General features: G+C 41.4%; 1 protein-coding gene across 1 annotated transcript in view; it reads left to right on the top strand.

The window, feature by feature from the left end:
- The window catches only part of ARSB (arylsulfatase B), a 148,028-nt gene extending 126,866 nt beyond the window's left edge, over positions 1-21,162 (top strand). The window contains exons 7-8 of the mRNA XM_033110835.1: positions 17,813-17,935; positions 18,700-21,162. Coding sequence (XP_032966726.1) covers positions 17,813-17,935; positions 18,700-18,965 — 389 coding nt within the window. The 3' untranslated portion in view covers positions 18,966-21,162. The remainder of the gene's footprint in view (positions 1-17,812; positions 17,936-18,699) is intronic.
- The last annotated feature ends 1,937 nt before the right edge of the window (positions 21,163-23,099 follow it).

The following is a 23,099-nucleotide window of genomic DNA, read 5'->3' as shown; positions in this document are numbered from 1 at the left end:
CAATGCTAGGCGCTGAGTGTACTATACACTGGTGAACAAAATAGTCATGACGCTGCCTTTTTTGGATCATCTACTTTTATAAGGGAGACATTAAATAAACAAAGAAATACACAATTGCAGATTGCAATATGGGTTATGAAAGAGTGGCAGGGGTTGACCTCATTTCATTTGGGAGGACAAAAAAGGCTGCTCTGAGGAAGCATTATTTATTTGCTCTGAGATCTGGAAAAGGAGTTAGCCAAGCAAAGAATTGTAGAAAGTACTCGAAGTAGAGGGAAGAACAAATGCAAAGACTCCTGCAGCAGGGAAAGGCCCCACCAACAAACAGAGCTTAGTGTGTCCAAAGGACTGAAAGAAACCAGCATGGCTGGACAACCAGCGAGGTGAGGGGAGTGGCGTGAGATGAAACAGAGCCGGAATGGATTTGTGAGGATCACACTGGCTGCTGAAACAGCCCAAAACTGTATAAAAGTCCAAAAAGTACAGACATTTCTCATTCACATAATATACAAAATGGGTGTTCCTGAGCAAAGGACAGCTCTCATCCAAGCAGTGTTTCGGGGACTGCAGCTTCTTCTATCTGGCAGTTCTGTCATTTTTAATGAGCTGCCAAGGCTGCATGTTTGTCTGCATAGAAGTACACAAGAGGGTTTTCTGGGCCCAGATCTGCCTGGGGGTTGTGCTCCCACTTTCTTTACATTCCATTGGCAGGTACTTAACTGCATGGTGGCCACGAAACATGGCGGGACTGAGATCCCAGGAAGGAGACAGCAGCTGATACAGTCCCCATGGGCCGTGTTGCAGAGGTTAGGCTTTATTCCTGTACACTGAGGAGCGAGAAGCAGGAGTGCACCTGTGGTAAATCCGTCATCACATCTAAGCCTACATGTTCAATTGCTCGTATCACACGATGTGTCTAAAACTAATTCATCCTCCCCCTCGAAAAGCAGCATCTCCCCTCAGCGTTTTCTTCTTCTTTCAGTGATGTCATTCCAGACCTCATAGTCATTGTTTTCCTGCTCTGTTGGTCCTCTAGACTTTCCTTCTACCTCCCAGGCTTGGACTATTTCAGTTCTCACCCCATGAGTACTGATTGCTTTCTTCCTGCTCTGATACAGAATGCTAATCTCCAAGTTTGCAGTGTGGACTGTCCTCTCCCAGTGACAGTTATTCCTGGCTGCGATGTTTTCACAGTGTCAAGTCATCTGGGAAGCTTAATAATCACATCACAATGAGCATGGCATTGAATCTTTCTAAAATAGGCCTTTTATACCTGCTCTGATTCCAATTCCCTACTGAAAAAAAAGTTCTAGCTTCTATAGTTTGGTGGACCCTAGTCAACCAATCCTTTCTAAACTGTCCTTACCTCATCCCCCTCCAGCCAGCCAGGGTGCCCAGCTGTCCTCCAAAGTCAAAACAGACTTGGCGAATTCTCACCTCACACTCTTCTCCTGTGCCTGGGACATCCTCTTTCTACCCATCACCTGTCTGGATCCTACAGATCCTTCAGTGCCAGCACTCATCCCCAAGTCTCGCCTTCTCTGGAAAGCCTGTCCTTACCCCACCAACCGGAAATAAGCTTTCTGTCTCTGGAGTTCTGTAACACTTACTCCCCAAAGTCCTTTGCACAACGGCTTGCAAATCTAGGTACTCAATTAATGCTTAAATTATTTTTTTTTAATTTTTATTGAGGGAATATTGGGGAACAGTGTGTTTTTCCAGGACCCATTAGTTCCACGTCAAGTCATTGTTTTCAATCTAGTTGTGGGGGGCGCAGCTTAGCTCCAGGTCAATTCGTTATTTTCAATCTAATTGTGGAGGGCGCAGCTCACTGGCCCATGTGGGAATCGAACGGGTGACCTTGGTGTTATGAGCACAGCCAACTGACCACCCGGTGCTTAAATTATTTAAATGCCTTTTATTGACATTTATCCTTCCAACTCATTCTCAATGTCTTGAGTAGAGATAAGTTTCTAAAACCTGGCACATCTCCAAAAACAAAAAATTAAGTAAGTAATGCCTTTCTGTAATTCCTATGACACCTTGCACAGCTCCTTCAACAAAGCAGATGTTCAAAACATTCATGTTGATATCTTACTGTTGTTTTGATATCTGATTCCTTCTAAAATGCAAAGCCTTAGTCAGTTATGGAAGAATGCTTTCTTTTGCCTTTTTTTTTTTTTTTTTTTTTTTTTTGGAATTCCATCCCCACAGGGAGACCTTTGGGCCAAATGCTTGGTGAGGAGTAGAGATTGCCGGTTGCTCTTTAGCCGTCTGGTAGGCAGCTTCCTACTTTGCTGCTTCTGCCCATTCGGGGAGCCAACTCTGGGTTTGTCATGGAATGTTTAGTTACAAATACTCCCACTTTCCTAGTTACAATCCTCCTTTCCCCAAGAAAGAGGTTACAGGGGGTAAGGGTGTTGCCCTGGGGGATCTGTCTTTTAAGTTATTCATATTTATCAAGATTTTTCATGTGACAAACTGTACTAGCGCCAGGAGAGAGCATCAAAGCAAATCACCTGGCTCTGCGGGGATTTGATCACCTAAACCTTTGTAGATTACCACCCTCCAGTAAGATGAGCCCCTGATATGATAGTAAGCTTCTCCCTTCTCTTTCCTAAGCTGCCTGAAGATTCTCAACATTATTATTTGAGTCAGATGGAAAATTCAGTTCTGTCTTCTTTCCCCGTCTTAACTGGTTTTCCATACACAGGCCTCAGAAGTGGGGTTTATCTGTACACATCATCCCCTAATGTGAAAGCTAACACTGCTGTCAGGGTAAGAGAAGTGGGTAGTGATGTGTGGAGTTGAGTAGAGTTGAGTCTCTCCCACCTGCTTTGGGCTTCAAAAAGATGGCGACATGACTGGTAGGGAGAGAAGGTCTCTCCAGATGGCTGGCCAGAACAGATTCAGATTCTGTGCCTCCTGGGAGTCATTTCATGAATGTGTGTGAGGTGCCTAACAGCCAGCATTCCTCAGGAAGCACTGTGGGGATTATGGATGTGACAGTTAACAAACAGGGCTTTTAGAGAGAGGTCTAAGCCTTCAGGCATCTCAGGCTGCCTGTCTGTTGGACATCATAATCAAGCTACCAAATTCAAATCAGCGTCTATAAACTCATGAGCATTTAAGGCAGGTCTCTGGAACTGAACCTTTCAAGGTGATCTGAAGAATTAGTGGCACCTCTTTAACATTTTATTTGTTAAATCAGTTTAGAGCAAAGACACCAACTTTGCTGACTATCTCAGATGTGTTCCAGTGTTCCTTGGAGAGAGATTGTGTTGTGAATCGTGGGTTATATGAGACCTGATAGGCTCAGAATATAAAACATCCTTAGTTTCAGCTGGGCTACTGCCAAGCACTGGGGTAGGCTAGAAAGAGTTGTCTGAAATTTTTACTTTTTTACCTTTGGCAAGCAGCACCTCGTGGCCCTCATTTCAGTGATTATAGGGTTTGTGTAACGTGCTGGGGTTTGAGCCATGGAATAGCAAAGCTGTGGAGGGCTGTCCCTGAACGAGTGCCAACCAGCTTCAGTTTTCTGCACTGTAATTGTTGCCACTGCTGCCCCAGAGTGAGCTTCCAGGGTCGGGAAGGGCAGCATCACCGAGCTGCCAAGAGAGGCCAGGCCCACCTGACTGCCATCAAGGGCTGATTCCATGGGCAGGGCCCCCTTCCAAATTAAATATTAAATTAGCATTATTTCATCCATCTCCAAAAATGTGCTCAGAGCCTAGACACGTCTTTTCCTGTGCACTGGAATATGAACTGTACAACACAGGAAGAGCACGGCCTTCAGCGAGGCATTCGGGACCGTGGGCCTTTGTGAAAGTTGGTATTTCACTAAATGCCATGTTGTGGGGCGGGGGAGCAGTCTTTCTTCTTTCATCTCCAGCCAGAGAACGGACGGCTCAGCCTGGTTCATGCTCATCATCTTAATCACAGGCTGAAGATGAATATTTTGGGATAGTTTCCCTTTTTTTATATACACAGTATCTATTTATAGCTATTTGCTGACGGACTCTACCAATTACTTGAAAGACTTGTATTTAGAGAGAAACAAACTGAAAATGTGAATTCAAAGGACAGCTATAGTTCTGCATTAGATTAGCCTGTGTGGGGCAGGATCAGAAGGGAGATGGTGGCTAGCACATGAACCGTGATGTCAGAACTAGAAATGGTCATCTGTTTTCACTTTAATTGGAGGATGATTAGAGAAAATACACACCCTTCTCTCTGTCTTTGTTACTGCAAGCTCATTGGACCCCTCGTTCATGTTTATTCTGGGCATTATCTGTTACAAGCCCAGTGAAATTGCTGTGTCCACAGTCAGTGACATCCCATCTGCCAGAGCCACTGTTTACCTTCCTTGCTTTCTCATACTTTCCTTCTCTTTGACAGTAACCATTTTCTCCATGGAATATTTTCCGTGGTTTCCGAAGCATTCTTCTAAGCTAACTCCTCCTCGGTCTGTTGGGGGCTCCTTCCTCTCTGCTTTGCCTGTCAAACGTTGGTTCTCCCCAGGGTTCCATCCTCTGCCCCCTTCCCCTTCTCAGTCTGTGTGTTTCTACCACTTTAACTGCAGCAGGAGCATGTGGAGACGAGGCCCCCAGGTTGGGATCCAGGCCGTGGTCATGCACATGGTACAGCAGACAGTAGCTCCTGTGGAGGCTGTGTTATGGGCAGTCAGATAGACAGGAATTCTCTGCCTCCTGCCCCTGCTCTTCACCCTGGACACAGGGCTGAAAGAAGGCAGGGTGGCTCATGGGGACAGCAGAAAGGTAATGGAGCCAGAATACATAAACTGAAAAGGAGGAAGCTTCCACAGGGAGAAGAAATATTCAAGGAGAGACGCTCCCCCTCCCTGGACCATCTTGGTCACTCTTTCTTTACCTGTCCTGTTCATCTTGTCCTTAGGGCCCAGATCAGTGAGCTCTACCTTCCTGGATCCTCCCAGGCAGTTAAGATCCTCTTGGGAATCTCCCAGCACTTTGTGCATTTTCTCAGTCAACAAATGTGTATTCTACTATTTTAGAATTTATGGTGTTTTAACAAAATTATTTTATTATCGTGTGCTGTTCTCCGGTTTATTCACTTTGAAGACTTAATATCTAGCACATAGAATGATCAACAAAATAAATATTTGTTTAATAGGCGAATGAATGAGTAATATAAAATAGAATATTTATCCAAGATTCAATTTGAACCAAAGTATGAGAAGATGTTAGTGGACTAATTTACTAGTACAGTCCTGAGTTGAGGATTCACTGGATGGTTGTTTTCTCAGTGTTTTGGTTTCTCCTGCTCAATTCACACTCCTGGCTAATGTCAGCCATTACCAGCTACTGACGTTCTCTTAACACAGTCACATTCTCTGACTGCTCATTATGCACAATTCAGCAATGATTAACATTTGAACTCTGTCTGGGCTGAGCAGGCCGCATCAAAGTTCTTTTTTTCACTAGGACTTTAAAAATATCAAATATGGACTGAATGAGTAGGTGTCAGAGAAACTGACTTTGTAAACTGAAAATCATAAACCTAGATTCATTTGAAATATGTCATGTGCAGTGCATACATAAAAATTATGAGCATTTTGATTTTTCCCTTGTAGGTAATAAATAACATCTGTAATATTCCTCCTCACCTTTTTCTGATTAGCTTTATGTCTGGCATATTTTCCCTGACACTCCTGTTTCGTGTTGTAGGGATTTCTCCAAGGAGAGACAGGATTCTAAATAAGTAGTGTGGATGTAACAGAAAACCTGCAGCAATCAAAAATAAGTCCAGAAATAAGGGGTAGGATGAGTTTCGGGAGGGGGAGGGGCTGGAACTTTTAATGGTGTTCAGGCCTCCCTATTTTCCCAGGAGAGCTTCACAGGCCCCAAGGGTGGGGGAGGCCCTGAACCACAAAGAGCATGTGGCTCCCTGTAACCCAGAGCCACACACCAGCTTCACCATTCTGCAGTGCCACGTGCTCCCCGGGCTCACAGGTGCATCCAGCAGAGTGCGCTGGCCACTGGCTGTCACCCTGGGGTCCATGGAGCCTGAGAGGTCTTCTGGGGACTGCCTACAATGAACCTGTGTGGAGGTTGGACAGCTCTGCTTTTAGCTGTTTTATATGATGGGCAGCTGCACAGTTTGTTTGGAGGGAGGAGCTCTGTCAAGACCCATCACAAGGATCATAGATGCTGCTGCTAAAGATGGTGAGGTCAGATGATTGAAGGTGACAGAAGGACAGGCAGCCCATACTGGGCCAGGTTGGGCCAGGCAAGAGGCTGAGCTGTGCTGGGCTCAGGAAGCCAGAGTGAAGAATTAAGGTGACCGTTGGGGGTCAGGCGATCCCAGTGTACAACCATTATTGGAATCCCTGTTCTACTTCACTCTGTTTTCACAATTTTGGCTAAATCTTTGGTCTAGCATATAGAATTTAGGTAGGATGGCCACATTTTTTCACATTATTCTTTCTCATTCATTTGTTTTTAAACCACTTTATTAAGGTATGATTGTCATACAAAAAGCTATACATATTGAATGCATACAACTTGATGATTTTTTAGATAAATATACATCCATGAAACCATCCCCACAATCTATGCCATAAACATATCCATCTCCTCCAAAAGTTTCCTCCTGTCCACTTCATGTATTACTGTTTTGTGTGTGTACGTGTGGTAAGACCACTTACCCGATTTTTAAACCCACAGTACAGTGTTAACAATGAGCGCACTGCTGTACAGCAGATCCCTAGGACTTACTCATCTTGCCTAAAGTGTAGGTTATTAGTACCCTGCGACTAATACCTCCCCATTTCCCCATCCCCTCTTACCCATAATTTTCTAATAATACCTTGTTTTCCTGGCAGCTGGTTCAGATCGTACAGTCGTTGCAGACTTCATATACCTTGATTTTGATAGCTGTTGATCAAAGGCCACAGGTTCAACTAAAATCGAAATGATTTCTTTCAGTTGGTCAGTCAGTTTTGTCTATGGACCCAGTCTTATGGCAACTGCTGTGGGAATTCAAGAGACCAGTAACCAGGATTTTTATACTCAAGGTGCACAGCAGGCTCTCCACCCATAGGATCTCATTTCATGCTCACAGTCGTCCTGTGAGGTAGGCAATGTTTCTATCCCTTTTCCATACAAGGCAACAGGAATTCAGAGTGGCTGAATAGCTTAATAAGGTAATATAAAGAGATTACTCTAAAAGCTACTAAAATGCACGGTGGTTTCTCTGAATTCTTTTCCAGAACTAGAGTCACAGGGAAGGGAACGCTACTGCTGAGTCCTAATTGTTCTGTTAATCCCAGCTTTCGAGCCGGAGGGTCAAACCATATGGCTGTTGGGGGCTTTATTTCATCTCTGAAAATTAAGCAAAGTGAGTCAGGGAAGCATCAGCTCAGAGTGTGGGGGTTCTAGCCAGTATTTTTTCAGGAACTATTTTTAGAGAAAAACTTCTATTTTTAGATCCAGAATGATTTAAAAGACAAGACTCAAGACAACAATGAACATGTTCCCATCTGGGTATGTAAGTCCTTACCACACAGAGAGATGAGAAGCACCAAGGCCTGAGCCCACAGTTTTGGGAACATGTAAAACCATGAACAGACTAGAGATTTGATCCACATGCACCGAGCGCATCCATCCAAATGTAGACCAAATGCGCTATGATCTGGGGGGACGTGCAATCTGTGGACAGTGGAACTCAGACTAGCTGGCACAATAAGGATTCTAGTGACTTGAACTTCACTTTGAATATGGTATCCATTGAACTTTTCTTGAAATGAGCCACGAAGAAATGGTCAGCCAATCAAATATTTAGTGTAAATAAACTCTGAGAGGTATATCAACTCACATAATTAACAAACAAGATATTTTCAAGAACTTTTAATGTAAGCACAGAAGTTGAAGTTAGTTGTGCTATTTAAACCTAAGTCTTCTCTGTTCATTCAAACACATACCTGACAAAGAAAGTCCAAAATGATGGAATAGGTAAATGCTATGTCTGCTGCCTCTCATGATTACATTTAAATTACAACTCAATTATATAGAACAGTCAACCTTGAGAATTATCTGAAGAGTAACTGTACAGAACCCCAACGACTAAGGATATATATAAGAGGCCACATCGTGGCTGGTAGAAAGGACAGAGATGTGAAGCCGGCTGAAGCCAAGCCAAATAGTAGTTGACATCCACAAGGAACACCTCAGCAGCAGAGTTCCACCCTGAAGAGTGAAGGGTCCCAGCCCCACGTCAGGCCCCCCAGTCCAGGGACCTTGTGCCAGGCAGAGAAGAAGAGAGAGAACAAGGGATCAAGAACCTAGTTGAAGTAGTAATGACTGAAACTTCTGTGACCTGGTGAAGGAAATAGACAAACAAGCCCAGGAAGTGCACAGAGTCCCAAACAAGATAAACTCAAACAGGCCCACACCAATATACATCATAATTAAAATGGCAAAGGTTAAAGACAAAGAGACAATCCTAAATGCAGCAAGAGAAAGGAAACTAGTTACTTACAAGGGAGCTCCCATAAGAATATCTGCTGATTTCTCAACAGAAGCTTTGCCGGCCAGACTGGAGTGGCAGGAAATACTCAAAGTGATGAAAAGCAAGGACCTACAACCAAGACTACTCTGTCCAACAAAGCTATCATTTAAAATTGAAGGAGAAATAAAGAGTTTTCCAGAAAAGAAAAAGCTAAGGAAATTCATTACCACCAGTGTTACAAGAAATGTTAAAGGGACTTCTTTAAGTAGAAGAACAAAAAAAACAAACAAACAAAAGAATCAAAAATATGAATAATAAAGTGGCAATAACTATGTACCTATCAATAGTCACTTTAAATGTAAATGGATTAAATACTCCCATCAAAAGACATAGGGTAGCTGAATGGATAAGAAAACAAGACCCATATAAATGTTGTCTACAAGAGACCCACCTCAGATCAAAAGACACACATAGACTGAAAGTTAGGGATGGAAAATGATATTACATGCAAGTGGAAATGAAAGAAAAAAAAAAGCTGGGGTAGGAATATTTATACAGACAAAATAGACTGTAGAACGAGGACTATAATAAAAGACAAGGACATTACATAATGATAAAGGGATCAACTCAGCAAGAGGAAATAATCCTAGTAAACATCTATGCACCCAACATAGGAGCACCTAAATGTATAAAACAAATATTGACCGACATAAAGGGAGAGATACACAGTAACCCAACCATAGTAGGGGACTTTAACACCCCATTGACACCAATGGGCAGATTTTCCAGACAGAAAATCAAGGAAAGAGTGACTTTAAGTGACACGCTCAACCAGATGGATTTAAGTGACATTTTTAGAGCAGTTCAGCCCAAGTAGCAGACTATGCATTTTTTTCAAGTGCTTGTGGAACACTTTCCAAGATAGACCACATGTTAGACCACAAAACAAGTCTCAATAAATTTAAGATTGAAATCATATCAAGCGTCTTCTCTAACCACAATGGTATGAAACTAGAAATCAATTACAAGAAAAAAACTGAAAAGCACACAAATACATGGAAGCTAAATAATGTGTTACTAAATAATGAATGGGTTGACTGATATCAAGAAAGAAATCAAAAGATACCTTAAGACAAATGAAAATTAAAACACAATGACCCAAAATCTATGGGACACAGCGAAAGAGGGAAATTTATAGCAATGTAGGCCTACCTCAAGAAATAATAAAAATCTTAAATAAACAATATAACTTTACACCTAAAGGAACTGGAAAAAGAACAGCAAACAAAGCCTACAGTGGGTAGAAGAAAACAAATAATAAAGATCAGAGCAGAAATAAACAAAATAGAGGCTAAAAGAAAATACAAAAGATTAGTGAAACCAAGAACGGGTTCTTTGAAATGATAAACAAAATTGATAAACCTTTAACCAGACTCATCAAGAAAAAAAGAGAGAGGACCCAAATAAATAAAATCAAAAATGAAAGAGGAGAAGTGACAACGGACACCACGAAAATACAAAAAAACTTACGACAATAGTATGAGCAATTATATGCCAACAAATTGAACAATCTGGAAGAAATTTGATAAATTCCTAGAAGCATACAAATTTCCAAGGCTGAATCAAGAAGAAACAGAAAATCTGAACAGACTAATTACTACTAACAAAATCGAATCAGTAATCAACAAGCTCCCAACAAACAAAAGTCCTGGACCAAATGGCTTCACTGGTGAATTTAACCAAACATTCAAAAAAGAATTAACACCTATTCCTCTCAAACTATTTCAAAAAATTCAAGAGGAGGGAAAGCTCCCAACCTCCTTCTATGAGGCCACCATTACCCTGATTCCAAAACCAGACAAAGACAATACAAAAAAAGAAAACTATAGGCTGATATCCCTGATGAATATAGATGCAAAAATTCTCAACAAAATATTAGCAAGCTGAATACAGCAATACATTGAAAAGATCATATACCACAATTGAATGGGATTCATTCCTGGTATGCAAGGTTGGTTCAGTATCCACAAATCAATTAATGTGATACACCACATAAACAAAATGAAAAATAAAAACCATATGATTATATTAATAGATGCAGAAAATCATTTGACAAAATGTAGCACCAATTTATGATAAAAACTCTCAACCAAGTGGGAAATAGAGGGAACATATCTCAACATAATAAAGGTCATATATGACAAATGCACAGCTAATATCATATTCAATGGGGAAAAGCTAAGAGCATTTTCCTTAAAATCAGGAACAAGATAAGGATGTCCACGTTCACCACTTTTATTCAACATAGTTCTGGAAGTCCTAGCCACAGCAATCATACAAGGAAAATAATTAAAAGGCATCCAAATTGGAAAAGAAGCAGTTAAACTGTGATTATTTACAGTATATATATATGTGTGTGTGTGTGTGTGTGTGTGTGTGTGTGTGTGTGTGTGTGTGTATACACACACATATATATATATATATATATATGTGTGTGTGTGTGTATGTATATGTATATATACTGAGAGAGGGAGAGAGAGAGAACCCCACAGTTTCTACCAAAACACTATTAGAACTGATAAATGAACTTAGTAAAGTAGCAGGATACAAAATTAATATTCAGATATCAGTTGCATTTTTATACATCAATAATTAACTATCATAAAGAGAAATTAAGAAAACAATCCCCTTTACAATTGCATCAAAAAAATACCTAGGAACCAATTTAACCAGGGAAGTAAAAGAACTGTACGCAGGAAATTATAAGACGTTGAAGAGAGAAATTAAAGAAGATACAATGGAATATTTACTTGGGCATAAAAAAAATAATGAAATCTTACCATTTGTGACAACATGGATGAACCTAAAGGACATTAAGTGAAATAAGTCAGACAGAGAAAGACACATACCATATGATTTCACTTACATGTGGAATCTAAAGAACAAAATAAACAAAACAGAATCATAGATACAGAGAACAAACTGATGGTTACTAGGTAGGAGGGGGTTTGAAAGGCTGGGTGAGTCAGATGAAAGGAACTAAAAAGTACAAATTGGTAATTACAATATAGTCACGGGGATGTAAATTATAGTATGGGGAATATAGTCAATGTAAAAACTATGTATGGTATCAGATGGATACTAGTCTTATCAGGGGAATCACTTCATAAATTATATAAATGTCTAACCACTATGCTGTACACCTGTAACTAATGTAAAATAATATCGAATGTCAACTATAATTTAAAAAAATAGTCAACGGGATATAAAGTACGGCAAAGGGAATATAGTCAATAATATTGCAATAACTATGTACAGTGTCAGTTAGATAATAGGCTCACCATTGGGGTTATCACTTTGTGAGGCATAGAAACATCTAATTACTATGTTGTTTTGTACACTTGAAACTAATTAAAAAAAAAAAATGCCTGACAGTATTCCATACTAGGAAATACTGTGACAGCCAAATATCTGGAAAAGCTTGGGGGGGTGCCCTTCTTAGCCCAAGCGAGTAAGTTTTGCTATAAGAAAATATGCATGTGGCATTAAAATATCAAGATGGCATCACACTAGCAAGAAGAATAAATGGATCATTAGAGATAGAATAAAATTATAAGCTGATCTTCGTAAATTATAAAAGTGATCAAAACCAAAAAGGGCACAGTTGAAAGGCAGGCCACTCAACAGGACAGAAAAGGGACTAAACCCTAAAAGTGGCAAATTAAAGCTTGCACCATTGATGCTTTTTCCCCTTAACCCTGTCCAAATTCTGGAACATGAATGGGGAGCCAATATAGGTCCTCTCCAAACCCAGACCAAAGTAAATGATGTGTTTTGTTTTTTGTTTTTTTCTGGTAAATAATGACTTCTGCCTACCTTCCTCCTTTATGTAAGGTCTTGAGTAAAAGGATATAAAAGAAAAACCTATGTAATACTGATAGTAGCTAGCACTGAAGTGATAGTTATTGCCAGACATTATTACCTATTTCACAGAGTTATTGCTAGGATTAAATGACTTACCATACTTAGAACACTTAACACAATGTTTTGTGTTTGTAAGCATATAGTAAGTGCTTGTAAGTATTAGCTGTTATTATCTCGAATATTGACAATAGTCTTACAATATACCAGATACTATTCTAAGTACTTTATATGCCTTATCTCACTTGCTGTTATTATACTAAGTTTATTGACAGCAAACTGAGGCATGGGAAGTTAAGAAAGCTGCCCAAGATTGCACAACTGGCAATAACATTTATTGCACACTTATTATATGCTGGACATAGTACTAATAAACATTTCAATGTATCATCACATTTAGGCCACAGACCAATCCTGTGAAATATGATATTGTCCTCATTTTACATATGAGGAAAGGCAGGCTTAGGGAGGTCGGTTAATGCCAAACGTCACACAGCCTGTGAGTGATAGTGCTGAGATTTGAACCCAAGCACTCTGGCTCCAAACATGCAAATTCTGTACTGCCCTGCACCGTGGCCTTCTGGGAGAGGGGGGAGGCGGGGCCTATATGAGTACTCGGTCTACAAATGTGTCTTCATTGCCTTCCCTAGCAGTGCTTTCCTTGAGGGTCACAGGATTAAGCTCTGTGACCTTCCTAAGCCCCATTCTGCAGTCATGCCTAGTTCATTCTACCTGAACAACATTCCAGAGAAGAAGAGGCCCAGACCGTCTGTTCACCCCTGCACTAATGCTTGGGACTCCTCACCACCCTGCCCAATTTTCTCTAAGCATGAAAAGTTTGTCTGTCTATGAACTTACTTCTTCATATCTGCAGGTCAGCTAACATGTTTATTTTATTTAAACTTTGTGTAGTTAAAAGTCTCAAGGGTTATACACCAAAATGTTAACAGCAGCCAGTAAATTTCTAGGTAATTTTAATTTCCCTGTTCATACATTTTTGTATTTCCCAACTTATATACAATAAACATATAAAGTACATAGTTGAAAAAAATCATGTATTTGATAAAATACAACCAATGAGTAAAGTAGACAGTAATTTCCAAAGAGTCAGGAGGATGCATCATACAGCCCAGAGAGCAAGGCTGCCTTTTATGAACACCAGAAGAGCATATGTGTCCTCAGACATCCCTCAGTCCCTTCCCCAGCTGGTGAATCAAATCACCTGTCACTAATTAGTGTCTTTAAAATTATATTTTAGCCACAGACCCTTTCTTCAAACAAAAACACAGACAAATACAATATGGTTAGCAAATACTACAGATTCTTCCTTCAGGGTTAAACTACGCTGATAGAAATGGAGATAGGGAACCTGAACCCCCACCGACTAACTCACCATCCCATCTGAAGACAACTCCCAAGGTGCTTTTAGAACCCTTCTGGCTCTGGAGAACACAGTTCTCCACTGAAACTATTGGTCAACCTCGCTCTAGAGGTTGCTCAGATAAGGAGCTCTATAAATTTACTACAGATTATGTAAGATACTGATTTCCTTCATTAGCCTTAAAATTGTCTGCTGATCTCCTTTGTCACATCCAAAATCAATACACATGACTAATCCAACTTATAACTGAGTAATTATGTCTGGCCAGAAAGCCTTATTATCTTTGAGGGGGCTTTTAGCTCAGAAGGAAAAGAGAAAGATTTGTTTGTTTATGCTTCTCTCTGAACTCCCTAGTTTCTGCTCAGAGCTTAACAAATACAATGCCCTTTTTTCAATCCATCAAGCTGATGGATGGAATATTTGGTAATTCTGATTCATAGTCTGAAACTCTCTGCTCTCTTGACTTCTGCAATGTCCTGTTCAACTGGTTTTCTTCCTCATGTTATTTTCTTGTCTGCCTCATTTGCTCACACTTTTCTTTGGCATTCAGTACTCTGTCTCTGGGCTACTGCTTTCCTTTTGCTTCACTCTGCAGACAACTAATCCATTTCTAGGATTCAACGATCACGGCATTGTGGGTGGTGCTTGAATCAGTGTGTTTTTCAGTCTGTCATATAGGGTGAGGTGCTTTAGCTCCAATATGTAGTTGATATTTCTACCTTGAGTTCATATTAACACTTCAAAGTCAGCTCCAGAATCATATTATCACCTGCCGCAGCATCTCTATCTACTATGCCAGCCGCGACACTATACTCCAAATCACCAAACTTGAAACCTTGGAATTTTATTATTTATAACCTTTAGTCCCCAAATATCTTAGATTGTACATTCAAAACTTCTCTTACATGTCTCTTTGCTTATTACTTCATGCAGAACACAATGCTTTCTTATCACATAGTTGTTAATCAATAAATATCTATCAAATCTGAATGTATTCCAGCTGTGCCAGAGAAACTCGAAAAGTTTGTTAACATTTTAAGAAATCTCTGTCTCCTGTGTCTCAATAGTCTATCCAATACCCTGTTGATTCACTAATGAAAACACAAATTGAAGTTAGGATAGCAGCTGCCTTGGGAAGACCACGGTAAGAAATGGTGGCTGCCAACATAGGTTTCTAACGTGCTAGTAACATTCTTTCTTGAGGGGACTGGTGTTTGAGGAGAGAGACCACTCTTCATCAAGCATGATTTGTGCACTATGCTCTATGAGTGTTATTAAAAAATGTTTTTAAAGCAGCCTTTGGATTGACACGGAAAACGAAAGATGTTCTTGATGATCAAATGATTTTTAAAAAGATAAAGATTCTTTATAACATTTTTAGATAGGCAAAAAAGTTAATTCTGAAAGTATCAGGGATAGGATGTGGAGAAATGGGGACATTACCAGCAGGATGGCCCATTAGTATTTGTTGTAAAGTTGGAAAGGTGTACACCTTGCAATCGGACAGTTCTACTTCCAGACGTGTACACAGGAAATGTGGGTAACCATGTTCATTGCAGGATAGCTTATAGTAGCAAAAAAAAAAAAAATTAAAGCAACCTAAATGCCCATCTACAGAATAAATAAAATGTGGTTGTTTTATATAGCAAAATATTAAAGTTAAATATATGCATTTATAATCACAGAGCTCTGAAAATACAATGATGGATGAAAAACAAGTTCAGGATATATATAGCATAACACACATACATTTTTAAATACACAACAATACTGTGTGTTATTCCTTGATACATTTATATGTTACTGTATTTTTAAATGGCTGAAGGAAACCCTATACACTGAAGTCCTGACAACAGCATGCTCTGAGGGCGTGGATGATGGTACTGAGTTTGAAAGGATTGGGACAAAAGAGACTGTCACTTCGTTTTCATCATCCTGTTTCTTTTATTTAAAAAAAGCAAGTATGACAAAATGTTAACATCTCTTCATTCTGGGTGACAGCTCACAGGATGTTAGTTATATTACTCCGTGTAATTTTCTCTTTGTTTAGCTTGTGGAAATGAAAATGTATCATTGAGATAAGAGCATCTTTCATCATTTAGCCTTATTTATTGTCTAGGAATTTTATGTTCCTGTCTGTTTTAAGAAACATATAAGTATTGCTGAGATAGCTAAGTTTCCTTTTTTGTTGTTGTTGATGTTCACAAAGCAGCCTTGTTTTCTTTACCATTCTTTGTTATCAAAATGTGGCCTTTATACACACTGGTGAGGAGTAAAATCCTAAGGGCTCCCAGTTCTACCACAGGCCGTGTATTAAGAACACACTTTCTGGGACAGACACCCTCATGTGCCTCGGTCATTGGAAGCTTCTGTTTGTATGGAGCCAAAATAGCCACAGGCACATAGAGAAACAAGAAGTCAAAAAGACTTCCTTTTTGGCACTAATGATTTTTTTTGATACATGATTGTTAAGACTGAAGGTCTGATGAAACCACCAGTGTTTATTGACTCAGTCTCCAGTGTGTCTCTCCAGGGTCATTTCCACAAAACTCACAAAAGAATGGGACCCTGCCTTTTCCACCTCCGACAGTGCTTCCTGCATTTAACTCTGAGCAGCATGGAAATCTCATCCTGGCAGGGACAAGGGTGCTCTCAAGTCCTTTATAACAGGATGGTGGCCAGGTGGACCAACCACTGTGGTGGAGAGTGCACGTTTATGGATATATCACACACCACCCATTGGATGGGTTGTCTGGCTGCCTTTGAAAGTGCACCCAAGCTGATTTCTGTGACCATATTTGAAAAGTTAAATAAACATGGACTAAAACAGACTAAATATTGTATGTTTAGGCCCTTAGTTGAGGCCTTTAAACACGGACAGGTAGGAGTGAGCTGGGGGACTCCATACCTTGCCCTCAGGGATCCACCAGGGTCTTCAACGAGAGTCGAATGCAGATCTCTCTGCACCTTACTCGCTCCTCCCCACAAGTAGGCGAAGGAGGGAGTTATCCAAAAGAAGGAACTAAGCATGCTCAATTCAGACCCTTTTGTCTCTCTAATTTCAGAGCCAGAGTGTCCCCAGGATATATGGCAGCACTCTGGTCTGCTCTGAGTTGTGCACTCTGAGGGCACCTGATGAGTGTCCTGCAAGACAAGTGACGGGTGGTTTAGTCTTTCTAAGTCAAGGGTCAGTTATCAGCAAGGCCTTTCTGCCGATGATCTGAAACTACTCGTATGTTCTCTCCAATCAACTTTATCAGTAACAAAAGCAACGTTTTTAGCTCCATCTGTCTGGCCTCTACCTCTCAATTGGTTCTAAACTCAAGAGAGGAGGAGGGAGCTGGTATTAATTGTTCTCCTCAAAACCTGATTGGTCAATTAACATAAGGCCTCAAGACGGTAAAGTAGTGTAATCCAGGATACCAACCAATCATTTGTGTACCAGATTCATTCTTACATCCATAATTATCCTGGCTGAATAGTTAACTGAGCACTGCTCACTTACTTTTAGATTTCATACCTCATGGTTAAAAAAATAAATATATGTACTATTTATCATGGCATGCTTGAACTCTCATAGTTTGCGATAGACTCCATTAAAACGTACATTTTATAATGTTATGTTATCTACATAGGTATAAGTACACACAGAAAGTGTATTTATTTAATTCAGTTATTTAGCAATAAAAACAAAACACACAAAAACAACCTACCATGCTGTAACAAAACTCTGTTCTGCCTATAGCCAGCTCTACGTTGGCAGAACATAGTGATTTTTAAGGATGAATTAGTGTTCTAATCTCTTTGGGATTTCCTTTATATTTGTGGTGGTTTATGACTGACATTTAATGTAACTATAGCTCTGTTTATATTTAAGAAAAGATTCATTTCTGCATCGGGATACACATTTATACTCCAGTGTTGAATAAAAGCTACTGTTGTGCAAGAAGGATCTAAAATGCTGATTTGCAACAACACATTCCATTAACAGTGCTCTAATTCTCCCAAACTATTTCTTCCCAGGTCCTAGGAACAGCATGATTCCAGCAACGGATGATTCTTCTCTTCCAGAATATTCAGCTTTCAACACATCTGTCCATGCTGCAATTAGGCACAAGAACTGGAAACTCCTCACGGGCTACCCAGGTAGAATACTCAGCTTTTCCCAAAATGTAACCACATCATTCTGGGGCTGCTGAATGAGGAGGTGGGAGGAGTCCTGTCATCTATTAATCCCGACCCCCCCATACACCCCTCCCCCGAAACAATTCAGAATTAACTATAAGGGGAGTGAAAGGGAGAAATACAACTCTAATGCTTTGTGGAAAATAGGGATTTCAGATGTGTGTGGCCCTTGAGCACAGCAAAGAGAATCCCGAAAAGCTGCATCCTGAACTAATGGTGTCGCTGGGGGAGGAGGCCTGCTTCCTCTGAGCACATCCTCTAAAAGTGACATCTGTTAAATACTTTTTAAATACGTGCATGATGGTTAAGGCTGTGACATAATTAAGCAGTGTTTATAATGAGGACATTCTTGGCATTGGCGTCAAGACAATTCATTGTTTGGAACTGCCCCAGGTATGGCAAGACATTTTAGCATCCCTGGCCCACGGCCACTAAATGCCAGCTGCACCCCCCCAAGTCATTGTGACAACTAAATATACTCGCTACACACACACACACACACACACACACACACACACACGTGTGCACACTCCTGTACCCCTCGTTGTGAAGCAGTGACACACGTCTAGTTAAAGTACCAGAGGTCAGAATCTGAGACAGATCTAGACACAGCATCAAAGACCCCATCTTTTTCATGGGTCCATGTCCAGAACCCAGTTCCCTCCGGGAAATTAGAACCTGCCTACCGTGTCTCTCCCCAATAAACTGTTGTATTTCTTTGCCAGGCTGTGGTTACTGGTTCCCTCCACCAACTCAATACAATGTTTCTGAGATACCCTCATCGGACCCACCAACCAAGACCCTCTGGCTCTTTGATATTGATCAGGACCCAGAAGAGAGACATGACCTGTCAAGAAAATATCCCCATATCGTCAAGCAGCTGCTTTCCCGTCTGCAGTTCTACCACAAACACTCAGTGCCTGTGTACTTCCCGGCGCAGGACCCCCGCTGTGATCCCAAGAGCACTGGGGCGTGGGGCCCTTGGCTGTAGGATTTCGGGCAGCCTGGGGTTGGGGGGACTAGAAAACCTTTCTGTTGCAAGGTGCAGTTCAGGTCTTTTACTGGTGTGACTCTTGTCTCATCTATTCCCTCAACTTGGGTTCACCTGGCCCTTCTCTTGCTTCGAAAGCACACTGAAGTGTCTCATTTCAATGCCTCGTGCATTTAAGAAGCTGATAAAATCTGGAACACTCCTGCTGTTGGCTGGGGTGTGTGTCTAGAGGAGAGGGTGAATGGGCCCATCCCCTTTTTTCTGAGCTTTGGGACAGCTGGGAACTTGACTGGAAATAGGAAGTTATTGAGTCCTGAAGGCTGGAGCAGCTGGTTCCTTCTAACTCACAAGTCAGATGTTAGATTTCCCTCTGCCAATAGCCGGGTTTTATTGGAATGACTCACATTTTTTCTAACAAATGAAGGGAGTAGACGATTGTTAATGGTTCTATTGGCCAGGGGGTCTCCCTGTCTGTGAGAGATCAAGTTCAGGCGTTCCATGGGAACACCCCACCTTGGTTCACCCCTTGTTCACTCACCTCATCACTCAACCCCTCATGGAGCATAAGGCCCATTTCATTGTCAAGGGCAGTATGGCAATATGCCTACTCCTTTGTTCTGGTTTCTACAATAAAGAACTGTGTTTTATCCCCAAGTTTTTCCCCAGCCATTGCTCATTTTTGTCTAGACTTTCTGCTACTTCCAGCTCCTCTGTGGTTCTTTTCCTTCCCTTCCTTTTGACTCAGGCATCCTGTGCCTGAGAAAGGCTATTTTGCTTCTCCACTCTGAGCACCACTGGTTTTTGGAACACTGCTGAGCCCTGCCTGTTTTTTGCCCCCTACACAGAAGCAAGTGCCTTGCCCAGAGAAGGTGGCCACGCCTGGCTCTGTGAGAGTGCCCATGGTGGACATGAAAAGGGCTGGGTGGGTAAGGCTTGGGTCTGTGTCATTCTGTTTGGTGCAGATTTTTCTAGTTGCATGGAGCTGATTATCATGATTGTGGCTTTGTCTCATAATATAGGAAGAGTTGCACTGCTGTTCCCTAACAGTGAGGAGAAGAAACCCCAGGAAAGGATAATGTTGTCCTGAGATGATGGAAGTGGGCAATTTGAAATGGCCGGCATCTGGGCTACTGGGCCTTGGTAAAGTCAGGAAGGCATTTCAGTCACTCCACCGTTTCAGTCACTGCTTATCACCAACTTCTGGATCAGTGCCTGGTACATAGAAGGCACTCAATACACTTTTTAAGAAATAAATGAATGAATGGACAAAAAAAGCAAATGAGAAAAATCTCACACCATGAACGGTGCTAGTCCAGTTAGCCGAATACAGGAACAATATAAATGTCTTCCAACCATTGCTTTTCTGTTCTCAAGCTGCCCTCGTGGAGTAGGAGCCTAGTCTGTATATCAGGGCAGTCATAGGACATGCCATAAATTGTAATGTCCTCTGGGTGGGGAGGACATATGCCTACCAGAGGTACTCTTTTGCCAATAATCCTCAGTTCTATTCTTTTCCTAGGACACGAGAAACTAAAACCACCAAATAATATGATATAGGTCCTAGAATAGCCGTCTATCAATTCAGTAGCAATATTTTCCAGTCACTACTCACTTGCATTAAAATATGATGAGAAAATGGTGCTAGAACTAATGGCACCCGTTACCAACCCATATCCGACTCCTGGGTTGGAAAACAACTAGCCAAAGTGCTATTACCTCTTACTCCCAAGCCTGTGGCAGATATTATGAACTAACTGAGCCCAGATATTCCTTCTGGAGCCTTCTAACCTCAGGACAGTAGGTAACCATTAATAAGATTGGAGGCCATCACTATGTGGCACTTCTCCTTGCTGTACTCCCAGCAGCTGTCCCTAATTCTACTTCCTTGATTGCTATGTACAGTGTGGATATTCGGCACTCAATAAATGTAAAAGGGATTTTAAAGACTAATTTTTTGTGAAACTTTTATTTGAGATTTTGTTTTATTCACAATAGAATGTATCCCATTAGGTTTTCTTTTTCTGTACCTAGAATGTGAACAGATTCGTATGTTGTCATTAGAAGTATTAATGTTATTTCTTTCCGAATGTGTTTACCTTTAAAGAAGGGTTTTGTTTATTTAATTGTTTTTCTTTGTTACTTTACAATTGTCCCACATTTGGGGGACAGAAAAATTAAATTTATCTTTTAGAATGTGTCAGCGGTGAGTACGGGGTTTCCATTTGGGTGATGAAACATTTCTGGTGAGCGTTGCACAGCTTCATGGATGCACTTAATGCCTTAATGCCTCTGAATTGTACACTTTAAAATGGTTAAAATGATCAATTTTAAGTTATAATGTGGGGACGGAGTCCCAGAGAGCAGTTTCCAGGCTCTCAGCCTCACATGGAAAGGTGCTGGCTCGGGTAGTAGATGGCCGTCAGCTGTGACTAGTTGGCCATCAGCTGTTACCAGTTAGCCATTAGCCACTAATAGAACTGCCGTGGCTGAGCTAGCAGGCGCAGATTGCAGCTAGCAAGGGAGTTGGTTGGTTGGCAGAGAAGTGGATGGCAGATTGCAGATTGTGTGGCTCCAGCTTCCTGTGTCTCCAACCCAGCGGCCAGCGAGACTATAGTGGTATGACTCCCCTATCTATGGCTCCGTGGGTGTTCCTTTTTGTCCTCACCATGTCCTGCGTTCTTATGTGGGGAGCGTGACCAAAGACCCCGCATGACATATGTAGTTTTTACAATTTAAAAAATGTGTTGGCCCATTTTTATTATCTTTCTCAGTCACCACTTAAACTTTAAAATCTATTTTTTTCTCCAAGAGAATAGCCAAAGGTTCATTTTTAGGCTGTTGAAAGAGCAGCCTGCTCACCTGGTGATCACCCTTACCAGTCCCCAAGAGCAGGTATGTTCAAACGGTGTGGAGATACCCATCTTATCTCTTTGACCTTTGCTCTGTTGCCATGGGAGCCACCCACCTCAAGGCATAGAGCAGAGGAGAGCGCTGACTCAGGCTGCCAGGGGCCCGACTTCAGAGCTTTGTGACCGTCAGGAACCTCAAGAGGCACTTTCTCAAACTAATTCCCCCAAGGAATCAGTCATGGAGCTCAAAGTATTTCAGTTCATCACCTTTGGTATTCTTCTCACAATAGAGATAATAGTATCTCTAACAATTTTAGAAAACTATAAAAGAAAATTAAACAACTCATAAGCCACCCACTCAGAGATAGCCACCATTAACCTCCTTTTATGCCCCTTTAAGAGAATAACTAAATGTCCCAGTTCCCAGATTGGTTTACAAATCCCTCTGTGCCCGGTTGAGCCCTCTTTGGAGACTCAAGATGGTGATAACTACAATGTCACCTCCTCTGGAAATCTTCATTTGAATCCCATTAATCAAGTGTAGCTGTCCCCAGGATTTTGACTGCGCAGGGGCATGATTTCACACACACACATTCTCTCTGTCCCCCCGCCTCCCTCTTCTTCTCCCCACCCCTGGCTCCCTCTCTCTCCTCCATGGGCTTCCAGAGGGGTCCTAGGCACTGAGGATCCAGCTTGCAAGCCATCAAACTGGTAAGTAGGTCCCACCCTCTTGTCCACACCTGTCTTGCAGATCAGGGCAGATGAGATACATACACACTTCTCTCCTCCTCAGGTAAACAGAACTTTGCTTTTATTGTATTAAATGAATCGAAGCTGGGATTTGCCATCTATGCCAGGGTTTTGTAGCCAGGATCATTCAAGTTCACACTGCGCATTGAGGGCGAGAACAGGGGCAGCTGATGGAAGCAAGTAGGAGAGGGTCCATTGGATCAGACCCCATTCCCATGGGGCTTCCCTACCAGGGAGCCCAGCAGACAGGACGTCCCAGGAGAGGGCAGAGGGGAAATGGAAGGGGCTCATGAGTCAGAGGAAATGCAGTCAGATGCCCTGCAAAGGAATTTATTTACCTTAATTTTTGGTTTTTATTTTTCACACCCATGAAACCGATGAGTTCTTTCTGTATAAATTATTTTTAAAGTTGAAACGTTTGATTAGACAATCCTCTGATTCTGTTAGGGAAGCAGCTCTTTGGTATGAAAATATTTCTAGGGGCTTCACAATAGGGCAGCTGGGTCTTCTTGGTTCTTAAGCCAGCGCTTGAATG

Source organism: Rhinolophus ferrumequinum, chromosome 7 (assembly GCF_004115265.2).
Source record: "Rhinolophus ferrumequinum isolate MPI-CBG mRhiFer1 chromosome 7, mRhiFer1_v1.p, whole genome shotgun sequence".
Classification (NCBI taxonomy): domain Eukaryota; kingdom Metazoa; phylum Chordata; class Mammalia; order Chiroptera; family Rhinolophidae; genus Rhinolophus; species Rhinolophus ferrumequinum.
Note: the sequence above shows the minus strand (reverse complement) of the source record. Positions and strands in the feature narration are given on the sequence as shown.